The sequence below is a fragment of the Pempheris klunzingeri genome, chromosome 20 (genome assembly GCF_042242105.1).
Source record: "Pempheris klunzingeri isolate RE-2024b chromosome 20, fPemKlu1.hap1, whole genome shotgun sequence".
Taxonomy (NCBI): Eukaryota; Metazoa; Chordata; class Actinopteri; order Acropomatiformes; family Pempheridae; genus Pempheris; species Pempheris klunzingeri.
The window spans coordinates 17187634-17201513 of record NC_092031.1 but is presented as its reverse complement, the minus strand read 5'-3'; the positions used below and the strand labels follow the sequence as shown (position 1 = coordinate 17201513).

The following is a 13880-nucleotide window of genomic DNA, read 5'->3' as shown; positions in this document are numbered from 1 at the left end:
ATGAGGTGGTCAGAAACCTGACTCCATATGAATGCTAACATTGCAGTATGTCTGCCGGATGTGTAGCTGACAAACTATTTGCAATGTGTCATTGGGTTTTTAGCGCGTTCTGCTGCCCCCAAATGTCAGATTACATGCTGAACCCCATCCAGTAAATCCATAGCTTGGTCTTCCACAATTTGCAAAGGTGACTGGGCAAGAGCGGCTAAAGACAGACATGAAACAGGGTGAGGGACCAATAAGCTGGTAGTCTCTCTGTCGTGGCCTTGTGAGTAATTGCTCTTCTTGCTCTGTGACATGCTGCATGGCATAAAATGACAAATTCTCGTGTGTCTGAGGCTCATTTTGGATCCAGAAACCTCACCGCTAGGCCTGGATGTGTGTGCTCTCATCCAAGCATAAAGCTGTTGGTGTGTGTGTGTGTGTGTGTGTGTGTCTGAGTGTAATCATCAAGGTTCCAGCCTGGGTTGATGCGCAGGAGTATCGATTTTCTTCTTGGAGTTTCTTATCAGAAAGGTACTGATGGTGGGATACCTATTCTAACTCTGACTCTACCACACACACAAAAACAAATACCAGAGTGATTATATACCTCTGATACATCAACTGTTTTTGCACACACACACACACACACACACACACACACACACACACACACACACACACACACACACACACACACACACACACACACACACACACACACACACACACACACACACACACACACACACACACACACACACACACACACACACACCACTTATGAAGCTTTCTAAAAGAGACAAACTTTGTTCAATATCTTAAGGTTTTCTAAATGAAGCGGATCAAAATGTGAAATATTCAGGAGGACAACACCAGAGCAGAGAGAACTTATCAAGATGCATCTGGTTTTTGAGCTCGATGATAGAAGAGTTGAAAAAGATCACACACACACACACACCCGCCCCCCGCCTCTGAATGTTCCTCCTCTCTCCAAGTTAATGTGTCGCTGTTCTCAGCCCCCTGTGGCCTCATTATCACACAGACAGACTCAAACACAGCAGCCATATCTGATGGTAAGCACAATAGCACACAACCTTAGATGGCCTTGCATTTCAGAAACTTGCTTTCATCCAAAACACACACACACGCGCACACACGCGCACACACACACACAGACTTTGGCATGACTAAACAGTGTTCCCTTCCAAAACCAAAACATACGGATGAAATAAACACACACACGCGCATGCATACACGCACATATATAGCAATAAACACATAGTCTTGCACCAACCAAACTAAGACCCATCCAAACAGTGTGAGATTGCATCATACGCACGTGCAAACTTGCAAATACAACACTAACTAAACTTGAAATCCTATCCATCACCTACAAGGTGTAATGTGTGAATTAACTCAAAGCTATATTTCCCTCCTGTTCAGCCCATCCATAGAGTGGCACACGTTTAGATGAGCAGAAATATCTCCTCTAGCTCTTGATTTCAACCAACCGTTCATCGACATAGTTTTATCTCACTTATTCGCTTTTTTACTCTTTACTATATATTCTTATTCATCTCATCTCTTATTTTCAGGTGGTGTACGTGTTCTGTAAGCGATTGCTGTTTGTTTGCTGCTATGAAAAGTGCCATACAAATACAGTAATTAATATCCTCGCTGATCTGTGGCTCACAGACTACAGCTTCATAATTAGAGGGCCAACAGGTTCGCTGGGGTCTGCCTCTCATCTCAGCGCTAATTAAAATTTAACTTGTGCAGCTCATCAAAACAATTAGTGCAGAACATTAATGAGTGGAGTGATGGAATTCAAGAGGGAAGAGGAGGGGGGAGGGGGGGGTAACAAGCGGTGCATATACTTTTGTGTGAGCAGAACGACTGAATAAATGAGAGGACGGCGGCTCTTACATGCCTACAGAGCTTTAGTGCAGTGGAGGCATTGAGAGGGAGAGACGTGAGTGTGTCTGAAACCAAAGATGGAGGGGTCCCAACCTGGTAGAAAATGATAGGGTGAGACAGAGGGAGAGGGAGAGGGAGGGGAAGGGGAGGATTCGAATGTGGCGGAGATCTGTGGAAATGCACAAAAAGGAGCCCCAAAGTGCCAAACGGCGTGACTGTTCGCAAACTGACAGGTTAAGGGAAGTGAGGTGGGGACACGGCGGAGCTAAAGCAGAACTGAGTGATCCCTCTCCCTCTCCACTATCTCTGTCTGTCTCCGTGCCTCATATTCCTCCTCCTGGCCCTGTTTTTCCTCCTACTTTTTCTCTCTTGGCAATTTCTTCTTCTTCCACAGAAGCAGCCGTCTGCCAAAATGACTTCCCCTCGTTCTTGAGGCGACAAGGCCCTCGCCAGATCTGAAAGGGAGGGGGACGGATTGGCAGACAAAAAGGAGAAAGGGAGAGAGAGAGAGAGAGAAAGAGAAAGAGAAAGAGGCAAAAGTAAACAAGTGCAGATTGTCTAGGTTGGCGGTTGGTCTTGAGTAATATATCTTTTTGGAAACTTTTTACTTTTACCCCACTACACTTCTATGAAGGTCCCCATAATTTTATTTTCTTCTCTAAAATCTGATCGGCCGTACCCCCCCCCCCAGAGAAGACCCAGTCACAGTAGACTACTGCTCCCACGCTATGGCTGTCAAGCTCAAAGTGCTCGCTGCCTTTTTCACCTTTTTCCACGATGGCTACAGCAGATAAAGACGATTCCTCACCAGAGAGCCGCAGACCATATCTGATCTCTAATATGAAGATTTGTTTTAAATGTTTGCTGCTTACCGACGGCCCCAGCAGGAGGCCGCCCACCTCTGACCTGCGTTCTGTTCGAGGTTTCTCCCTGTTGAAGGAGAATCTATCCTTCATTTTTTGCAGTTTTGAATCGTTGGGTCTCTTGAGAGTTTGGTGTTGACCTGCTTAGTATGAAAAGTGTCTTGGGAGAGCGTTTGTTACGAATTTGCGCTACGTAAAGATGGACAAACTTCAAAAAAAAAAATCACCGCCTACAAAATGTGGACACCTAACACGCACGAGAAAACATATTGATTTGTTTGCTTCCAGAAAAACATTTTAAACAAAACTGTGTTCTTGTAGTGTTTGCAGTTTTTACACTATGGTTGGTCACATTACCTTTGTTGTGTTTTTTTTGGATTGTTATGGATTGGTCTGCCAAGGTGTCGTACTGGGACCAGGTCCTTAGCAGGCTTTTCTGTAGGCTGTGTATTCAGTTCATTCAGTAGGTTGTGTCAGTCATCAGGTTCTGTAAAAGCATAGTGGTAAAAATACATTACATTAAAAAGGAAATGCACTTTTGAAAAGCTAAAGCACCAGAAACTTAATTTGACTTGTCACTTGTATTGGAGTAATATTTGACCTGGAGTCTCCATATTCTGACTCTTGTGTGTTTTGTCCACTGTCTGTGTGTTCTTCCAGCACGCTGGTGGATGAGCTGACGATGCGTTTTACCTCTCAGGCGACGGTGCAGGATGTGAGGCTGCCGTCACTTCATGATAGAAACATCTCGTTTGCCGTGTTCTTCCCCCTCTCGCCTTTGCTTCTTCTTCTTCTCCATCGCTTCCAGAGCCCAGAGCGGGACCCTCCGAGACAAACTCCCTCGTCTCAACATCAGCAGTCCATCTGTCTCTCTTTTTCTCACACACACACACACACACACACATAAACACACACACACGGATGCACACAGTCTTCCCATGTGCCCCTTCTCGCTACAACACACGGTCACACAGAGTTTACATTACCTTCGAGCCTGCTGGGGGAAGAGACGAGGAAAAGAATACACAACAGTGGGTTTCTCTCTGTATGATGAGTATTTATAGCACAAAAGAAGACAAAGACAGACTGCTGGGACGCTCTCGCTCTGTTCCAGCTGGAGTTTTCCCGTCTTGGGCCGAGACAAAGAACACATCATAAAAATATCACAAAAACATCCAACGTACCGTGTCGTTTATTCTTGTATTCGTCAAGTCTAAAAGTTACAAAAAAGAAAACAGAATATTAAATCAAGGAACTTTTTTTTCAACCGCGTTTTGAGCTTAAGAAGCCGTGTTTCAAGACAACAGCTGCGCACCCGCAGAACGCCAACTTCAAACAGCAAAGAAGCATCCATTCTAAAGATGAAATGGACACAGCTTATTTGGTAATAGTCTTTATTATTCAGGGTTGTGCGTATACATGCTGTGTACTGCTGTTGTCTAAACCTTTAGACAGGAGTCTCTGCAGCGGTGGGGAGGAATCCTCTCTCATGTTAAACCAGAGATAAGAGACAAATGAAGGAGCGTGACAGCAGATGGTGAACGGAGGAGCACGAGAAAGCAGCTCGCTCACTGTGGCGTTGCTATAGTTTTACGTGCACGGATACATACAAACCTGCAAACTAACCTTTTCTTTTTCTTTTTTTTTTTTTTGTGCGCTCAAACCAAACACGGGCATGCAGGCCTCCACTGTCAGATCCATGTGACATGAGTGTGCGAGCTGGAACACAGGGCTGGGAGAGGACAGGGCAGATTGGTTCATCTGCTAAATAGTGTTCGGTCCAATTCATCCGAGTGGTCTTAGATTATAGTTTACAAAGAGTCTGTAGTTTACTTCTGGGCTAACAGTCAAGCCAGGACATTTTGTGCAAGCGCTAGATTTTTTAGCAGGCTGCCCCTGCTGCTGTGCAAATTTCTTTACAAGGACATTTGCGCACCTGAATTTCAATATGGCTCCACTGATCAACCGCATCTGAAAGCCTCTGCTAAAGAAACTCGAGTCGATATTTGAGGTAACACTTAGCTGGTCTGGCTACTAAAGAATATGTTACAGGAAGGATGAACACCCCCAGTCACCTCGTGGCACTGTGACTAATACGTATGCCAAAACCAGACTCACTAGTCGAAAGCAGCAGAGATAAGCTAGGCCAGGGCTTTAGGACTGGGAGTGTGCAGCCTATGAAGATTTCATCCCTCCCGTTAAGTCAGTCGCGGTTCTTCAGTCGTCACTCTGCCTGATCCTCCATGGCCCCGTCCAGCAGTAGCCTGCGTAGCTCCAGGGGGTCAGTGACGGGGAGAGAGCAGGTGAAGTCCTGGCACACGTAGGCTGTGGCGACGCCACCCCGCTGGGACATGGAGGAGAGGGCAGGAAGGCGCTGGCGCAGGAAACCGTCTGCGTCGTCGTCAACGAGCATCAAGACCTGCCGGAGAGGGAGAGAGGGGAGAAGGAGGAGGAAAAAAGGGGTTAGTTTAATACGGTATGTGAACATTAAACGGTGGTCTGAGGCTGTCCATTGTGGTCCCTGATGTAAACAAGACACTTAAACTTGAAGAAGGATATAATGGTGTGGTATGGCATGGTATCTGTCAGCCTGTAGTTAGTGTTAGTGCTTTAGCTGCTGTAATAATTACATTGCATTGCATTTACTTAGATGAAGCTTTTATCCAACGCAAGAAAAACACCTCATCAAATGAGCTGAACTGCTTCAAGTAACCTACTAAACTACTACTAAGACTACAAACCTACTTTTCTAGGAGTTTCCTACTGTTGTAACTGTGCAGCTTAACTGGTTTACATGCTCTTGGGTTTGTTTCCACAGTTGCTATAAGGGGAATGGCCTTGCTAACTATGTATACTTTATATTTAATACACTAAATGGGTTTGTGACAACCTCTGGAGATGGGTTGAGAGATTGGATTGTCAGTTTTATGTTTCTTTACTCTGTATGGCAGCAGTCCAAACACTTAACATTATGCTCATATTTACATCTTCAAAATGTCTTGAATCAGCAGAGCAAGGAACAGACCCTTCTGATAGTGATCATTTTCTATTTTTCACTATAATCACTAGGCAATGTCTTACACAAACACACAGTCACACAAATCAAAATAAGCCTCCATATAATCACATTTGATCCTGGGTCAGTAGCAGCTCTCATGCCCAGGAGTTTCCCAAACAGCCCTCAACTCCACTGCTTCGGTTTGGACTTTCACACCCACAACAGATCATTTAAATACACAGAGATATCGACAAATGTGACAACACAGAGGATGGAAGAGATGAGATTGCCTGTCTTAATATCTGCTTGTGTGTGTGTGTGTGTGTGTGTGTGTGTGTGTGTGTGTGTGTGTGTGTGTGTGTGTGTGTGTGCGCGCATGCGTTGGTGCTCTTCGACAGGCAGCCGAGCGAAGTTAAACAGGGCTGCCCCGTTCGTCCCTAAGGCAGCTTCCTGTCAAACACGTGTCATTTCCTCTTGGCCCGGCGCCACCCCTGGTTCACGACGGAGCGAGGAATGACAACATAAACAACGAGCACAGACACGAGTGAGAAGAGGATGGAGGGGAGGAGGAGACACAAAAAAAAAAAAAGACAGAAAGAGGAGAGAGGTCCAGTGATACGTCTCGTCTCAGGTGAGGCTCTGTCAGAGAACGCCGACGTGTGTGTCAGTCTGCTTTACTGAAAATGAAAAATAATTCACATGACTGGATCAAATAAAAAAAAATAGTCTTAAGAGTTCTGGAAAAAGATGGTTATGTTCGTCTGTATCGCTGATAGTTGAGAGCGGGTCCATCAGCGTTCCTTTGGAGAGATTTAACAGAAACAACAGAGAGGGGTGTCAACATCACTACTTTGTTGAATGTCTGATCAGATTTTGAATCATATCTAAGATATCTATCTTTTAATCAGACTGTTGAATTATGGCTGCTGACATTAGTCGAATGTTTCTTCGTAGAAAAATATCTATTTCATGTAAGTGGACCTTGAGTTGAACCTTGACCTTGAGTTTTTTTTTTCAGCTCCTGTTTTCAAGGTCAAAAATCAACTGTAAAGCTCAACTTTTAATCATCATCATAAATGAGAAGTCATAGAGGCTGCTCAGAATCATGGGAAATTAGAGCATCTACATTTTCAGGGAGACCGGGCAAACAATGACCATGTTAGATGGTTGAGAGCTCCACTGTTTTGTCAGCTGCCATCCTGTGCATCCAGACCGATAGAGCAGTCTGTAGCTGACCGCAGCCAAACAATTAATACCACTCCATGTGCCCAAGTACGGGTGGTCAAAAGGGACGGGGGCGTGCTACAGCCTTCACCCTGACTCTCCCCTTGGCCCTTACACAGCGCTGGCCATTAGAGTGGACACTCCTCCTCCGTCACCTGTAGGACTGCCAGCCAGCATTCACACAGGCCGTCATGCAGAACTGTTTGCATCCTGTCTCGAAGAGTCTAATTTTCTCATTCAGTGGCCACCCCAATGCCCCCCCCCCGTGCTCCACTCAGCCATTTAGATGCTCATTTGTGCTGGTAGCCTCCGCACTTTTAATGCCAAGAAGCTATGCGCGGCCCATCTCCTGCCACTGAAGACCGTCTGCGCAGCAGTGAGGTATTTCTGTTCCATTACTAAATGGGCTGCCTGGTAAATAAAATCCCTCCTTACGGGATGATGAAGTGATGCCGCTCCGTCTTATCTTATTCTCCGCAGTGGCGCTGGAACACCTGTTAGACATATCTCAGAGCGCAAATAGCCCAAAATACAGGAAACTATGGATTTGCAGAGTGCTGCTGGTTGGCTGTAAACATTTCTCAGGCACGTACACAAACCCGTACACAGGGGAAGACTGGAAAATAGTGTGATGAAATGTGGTCATAGTGGTGTGACGGTTGCTATGGAGACAGGAGGAGGATTTCCCTGCCAAGGCGAACCTTTTCCTCTCTGTCCCGACTCTTCGTTTTGCTTGTCAGCTTCATGCAATCCCTCCCTGGGCCCACACCACATCCAGCTGCGCGCCCTCGACTTTAAGGTCACGCTGTAGTCCGTCTGTGTCACAACAACACTGTCCGCACTCACCCCTGGGGACTGGACAGGACCAGTGTGTGTGTGTGTGTGTGTGTGTGTGTGTGTGGAAGAGTGATGGACAAAGTGAGCAACGGAGAGCTCCGGGGAGAAAGATTAAGTGTGAATGTATACACAAGGCTTGTGAATGTGATGAAGTGAATGCAAGGTGTGCGGTCTTATATTACGTGTATTGCAAAATGTGTGTGCGTGTGTGTAGCTGTAACAGACAGCACAGTTGGCTACACATGAGAGCACAGTCAAACTCCCACAGGGTTAATCCCTTCATACACTGGGCAACCCTGAAACGCGCACACACACACACACACACACACACACCCGTTAAATGTCCCTCCACTGACAGCTCCCTCCCACTCTTCCTCCCTCACTCTGCCAAGCCAGTCGGGCTCAGACACTTGAAAAGAACACAGTGTACCTGTGTTGACAGCAACATAAAAACACACACACATTTTCGGGAGCCATTTTAACGTTTTCTCTCCCCTCGGTTTTCTAATCCAGCTAGTATGCACACGGCTCGTGGGCCAGAGCCGAGCAGAGCCAAAGGAACACACCCAACACACAGTTTTGAGAGCCGCTGTCATACCTGAGGAAGAGTGATGACGGCGGCTGTGAATAGTGCCGTGTCCAGCCAAGCGTGAGGAGATTTACTTCCTCCATCCCTCTCACTCTGTTGTTTTGTCAAACACACGGACGGACGGACGCACACACGCGCGCACACACACACACACACACATGATGGGACCTGCTCAGTCATCATAACAACCTGGCATCTGGACCACCGCCCCAGGACAGAAACAGACACACACACACACACAAAATCTGGGCGATGGAGGGAGGCGGTGCAGCCGCGCAACATGCGCCGCACCCGTCGTCAGTCATCTGGTGAGACCAACTTCATCATCGGCTTCACTCAGTCAACTGAATATTTGCCAGGAGAGAGAAGAAGGGGGGAGGGGGGCTGGAGAAAAGGCAAAGAAACTGAAGGACTTCAAGACACAGAGACAGACTGACGAGGAGGCATCAGTAGGACTGAACTGCTCAGGCTGGAACCAATCTGGCTATTGTCTCACTACTGTTTAGCAAGGGCCAAGCCAAGCCAGTGGGTATCAGGATGACGGATATCTGGGCCAGACAACATTTCAGCTCATCTATATAAACAGGTGTCTGCATTAGAATGCATATAAAATGTAGAGAAGCTTGTAAAAAGCTAAATTGTCACCAGACGATAGCTGATCGGTTTCAATATTGCATTTTGGTTGATGCCTTCCACTTCTTTTGCTTAAACGTGATTGGTCAATAAAACTTGGACTACAAACGGAAACTAAAACCCTTCATATACCAAAATCTTGTCCTTTGCCTGAAGATTCTACATTCATATGCAAATGTCTGTTCATATCTGTCGGTCAGTATGCACTGTCAACTCTGTCCCACGCAACTATGCATGTTGTGTTGTGATAAAATAAACTTCTTCTTCTTCTGTGATAGCATGGGTTTGAGGCCTGTCTAAACTAAAACTAATTAATTCAGCTATATCTATACAGACAGATGTCAAAGCTAACAAAATAATATAGAGTAATAAATAATATAGAATAATAAACGACGTGAGGGCACAAGGGCTCACTGAATGGTTTGAAAATGATGTGAATCAAATGCTATGGCCTCCGCAGTCACCAGATCTCGACCCAGTCGAACACCTATGCTTTTACACTGAAAGTGTAAGTTCAGCACTGCCAGAGACAGGCCATTACTTCCAATGGAAAGTGCAGCTGTGCTCTCTCGGGCAGCTGTAGCCGTTTGCACTTTGCTGCTTTTTCACTAGGGCTTGGCAGCCAAAGTTCAGTCAACTTGAAGCTTGAACCAAAACACACTGCCCTCCAAAATGCACGTCTAATGGGATTCTGTCATTGGCAGAAGGGGCTTATGGCAGCAGCAGTCATGGCAGCAAATGAAAAAGAGAACCAAGAAAGCGTTAATTTGGAGCATTTCTGAATCCCTGAAGTTTATGTAACTACTGTTGGACTCGAATAAGACATCTCAAGGTAAAATCCTCAATCATAGTACACGTAATTCTATATAAGAATATGGATGTATACCACGATAAAGTCAATTTAATTAATTGTAATTGTTTATTGATACTATCACCATTAGCGGGTAAATAAGTTTGTTTTTTCAAATTCAGTAAATAAAGAAACTTAAATATCTTGATGTATCTGTAATAATTGACCATATTTTTCACAACAACCTAAAAAAGCCAAAGATATTAAAAGCCAGAGCTACGGTGGAATAAACAGCACTGCAAATTCTGGATGGTCTGGTCTGGATGGTAGACAAATTCATATTGTCATTATAAATATAGTGAATGTTGTATGTTGCCGTTCTGCCTTTTGTCTGACCCTGTCTGTGATATTTTGTGTTGCACTGAAAGAAAAAATAAATAAATACACCAAGTTGTTGTTGTCTATAAAAAAAAGGTCAAATTGGTTAGTTTAAATGTCAAAAATCCTTTTTACACACAATTTCAATTACAAAAATACATTGTGACTAAACAAAAACTCAAAAACACACGCACACACGAAGACGCACTCTTACTTGCGTGTCTTCCGACCTGAGCGAGGGTGAGTGGGTGAGTCTGTTCCGGCGGTGTGCTCTGTCCTTTGTCACGCTGAGCATCACTTTTGGGCTGCTGACAGCCTCTACAGGACCCCCTCCACTAAATCACCAGTGTCTGCAGCGACATGCGAGGACGCCTTGGTGTCTGAGCAGAATTAACAGCCTCTCTCCTCGGTCGGGCCCTGACACCTACGACATACTTCATCAGCTCATGTTGCATTTGAGTTGAAAGGGAGTTCTCATTGGCTCCAGTCATAAAAGTCATGTCAAGTTAAAAATGTTAAGAAGATCAAACCTGACATATGTGTGCTATTAAATAACACGGATGGGAAGGGACCGTAAGTAAATGTCATGTCGTCAGGTATCACAGTGGCCTGAGAGTATAACAATAGAAGCACCCCCTGATGCTACAAAGGAAACTCATTATCTCAGGACATCGTCGGCCAAAAGTGACCAATCCTCCAAAGAGAGGCGAAGTCCCACCCCTTCTGGTGCACCACCACGGGACCTTATTTTGGAAAAAAAAATACATACGGTAGACAAGTGTGAGAGACAAATAATTTTTTGATACCATTTGAACGGCGCCACAAATTACTCGTATGTTGTTTGCCAATTTAAAAGATTGTATTGCAGGTCAGGAAAGTCGCAGTTTGTTGTAAAACTGTTGAAGTTAAAGTCTTTGAAAATGCATAATTAGAAAGATGACACAGCCAAAGTGGCATCAGGCTACCAAACGCTGCTAAAACCATGATGTCTGTGTTTCACATTGTGATGCAGTCAAAGGGGCAGGCAGAGGGGTCTATTCAGCTTTCTTGGATAAGCATGATGTGTGTAATTCTTGGCCCAATTCAAACAGGATCATAAACTTACTATTAGTATGGCTACTATATATACTTTTTCCAAAATAAGGTATCATGGGGGCCACCGAAAGGGGCGGGACCTCGCCTCTCTATTCCCTTCTGTGAGTCACGTTAAAGAAACTTTTCTCTTTTTTTTTTTAAACTTTGAGTTCAAAATGCATTGTCATTGATGAAATGACATCATTCATCAAAAACGTTTTTCAGTTCTTATGGTTCCGGGGAACGACACCAGTATTTATCCCACAGTTCAGGCCTTCTTGCTGGAATGAGGTCGTGATTGGCTTATCTCAGTGCATGTCGATGCCTGATCCTGTACCTGTCAGACTCTAATGGAGCTGAACCTTCACAGACCTACATGATTAGACATTAATCGCTTACTTTTTGTTTCATTGAGAAAATAATTCGCGATAAGATTCATTCATTTGAAATAAATGGATTGAAGATGATGTCTTGCGGACCTTGGGTTCTGGTTCAGGTGGTCATAGTTTTACAGTCAGGGTCACACTGCCTAAGGGCCGCTGAGCAGTAATGACCTCTGAGAACCACCGTCTAGCGTCTGTATGTGTGAGATTAAACTCTGCTGGACTCCATGAGGTGTTTCATTAGCTCTCAGTCACACAGCAGGTCCGAATGGGAAACAAGATCAAAAAATTCTGCTTTCTTTCCAACTCATCGCAGGAAACTTTAAAACGCACTGTAACTGAGCCTACTGTCATGTGTGAACGGATCACTGGCCGGAACATGAGGGCTGTTACATCACACTGTGGAGTCGTCTGTGCGCTAATCCACATCTTATGTCATGCCGCAGTAATGTATGTGTGTGTATATATATATATATATATATATATATATGCGTGTCTGTGTGTACATGGACTTATGTGGTCTTTTAATGACAGCCCAAAAAGGTCCAGAGCGCAAATGATGCTTCGCTTACAGCGGGAGGAAAAAGTAAAAGGTCAGAGGAAGAAGAAGAGATGTAGGAGGAAAACAACCTCAGCAGCTTATTCACCTCAAAGTAAACATGGCTGGTTTTGGAAAGAAAAAAAAAAAAAGTGTAGCCGCCATCTAGTGAGTTATCAAAGAGGGGTAACGCTTACATCACTCAATCATGACCGTTAATTAATGATAAAATAAAATAAAGTAACATAATTAAGAAAGAAAACTATTTTTCATAGTGTTGACGTTAGAATCGGAGGCCGACAGCGCAGACTGATGCTGAAGCCCACAGGTCCCATTTCAGAGCTTTTAAAGCAATGATGCAATGGGCTTTAACGGGAAGATTCCAGCAGCTACTCAAAGATAGTCTGACTGACATGGTGTCACTGACATGCATATAATCCAGGCAACAGCCAGGAAATTCATGTTTTAGTTAGTTGGCTGAAGCTGACTAACTTCTCCAGCAGCAGGTGTTATTATTGCCATCTGATGTCTGTCTGATTCTTTCGCCTGCTCAGCCTGTTAATACCTTTTTAATAATGCCAGTTACAGCATAAATGAAACCGTTGTGATTGGAAAATGTAATTCTTTCAAATTTTGAATAAAATCGGCCAAAGTGTCCTACATGAGTGCTGTTAGCATCCTGAGAGGTAAACAGACATTTGAGAGGCAGCTGGCAGGACCATAAACTGAGGTATTTTAGTTTCACTGGGAGATGTGGATTGGGGATTTGGCTCTAGTACTGTAGTCAAAGGCTTGCCGCCCACACTCTAGGATCAACTAATGTATGTTGCTTTTTTTATTCAAAAATGTCAGTGAAAACGCCACTAATCCTGCTGTAAGCGTTGATGTTTTGGCAGGTTTAGAATGTTACTTTGAAAATATAGATTTGTAGGACTACCGGCTCATGCTGATGTATTTCATTTACATAGTTCTCGCAACTTAATTGGAAATGTTTATATCCCCAGGATACATTGTCCAAATGAGGTTTGTTTAAAAGGAGAATCAGAGACTCCACGTCACCTGAGGTCGAATTATTGATTTACTTTATCATTTTGCTATTCAATGATTCATTGAACTCGCTTCGGAGTTTTGTCACAAGTTTAATTGCAAGTCAATCACAAAAAAAAAGATCAGTTAAGCAGCAGGGTGGTGGTGCCTGAAGCCTTTCAGGATAATATAATATATTATCATTAAAACCGCTCATCAGATTCAGATGAGGTATCGAGTGAGAAAGATGGATGGCTTTACGCAGTGGGCCACGGTGGGAGCGTTTATCACACCAGCAGCGTCAGTAGAGCCGCTACTAGCTTTGATGATGAGGCACATGATGGTGTATAAGCATACATGTTTATACAGGTAGGAAAGACATCGGCATTTAGTAAGGACATAACGCAGACTGTTACACCGAGGAAAAATGGTTTGAAGTAGTTCGGCTGAACTGCATCTCCAATATCTGTATGGAGTTCAGAGAGAGGTCGATGCAGGAGGTTCTTCAATGAACAGTCCTTCACCATGTGTAAATGTGTAAATGCAAATTGAGCCTTGGCACCGTCAGCGAACAAAATGCTCAGAACTGCTTTCCTTGTTTTCGACTGCCAATGTGATTTTGGCCCAGCTTACAGTGCCGTGGCC

At 44.4% G+C, this 13880-nt stretch overlaps 1 protein-coding gene across 1 annotated transcript in view; it reads right to left on the bottom strand.

Moving 5' to 3' along the window:
• Positions 1–4142: 4142 nt before the first annotated feature.
• The window catches only part of spata20 (spermatogenesis associated 20), a 39720-nt gene continuing 29982 nt past the window's right edge, over positions 4143–13880 (bottom strand). The window contains exon 16 of the mRNA XM_070852221.1: positions 4143–5184. Within this exon, the coding sequence (XP_070708322.1) occupies positions 4990–5184 (195 nt within the window). The 3' untranslated portion in view covers positions 4143–4989. The remainder of the gene's footprint in view (positions 5185–13880) is intronic.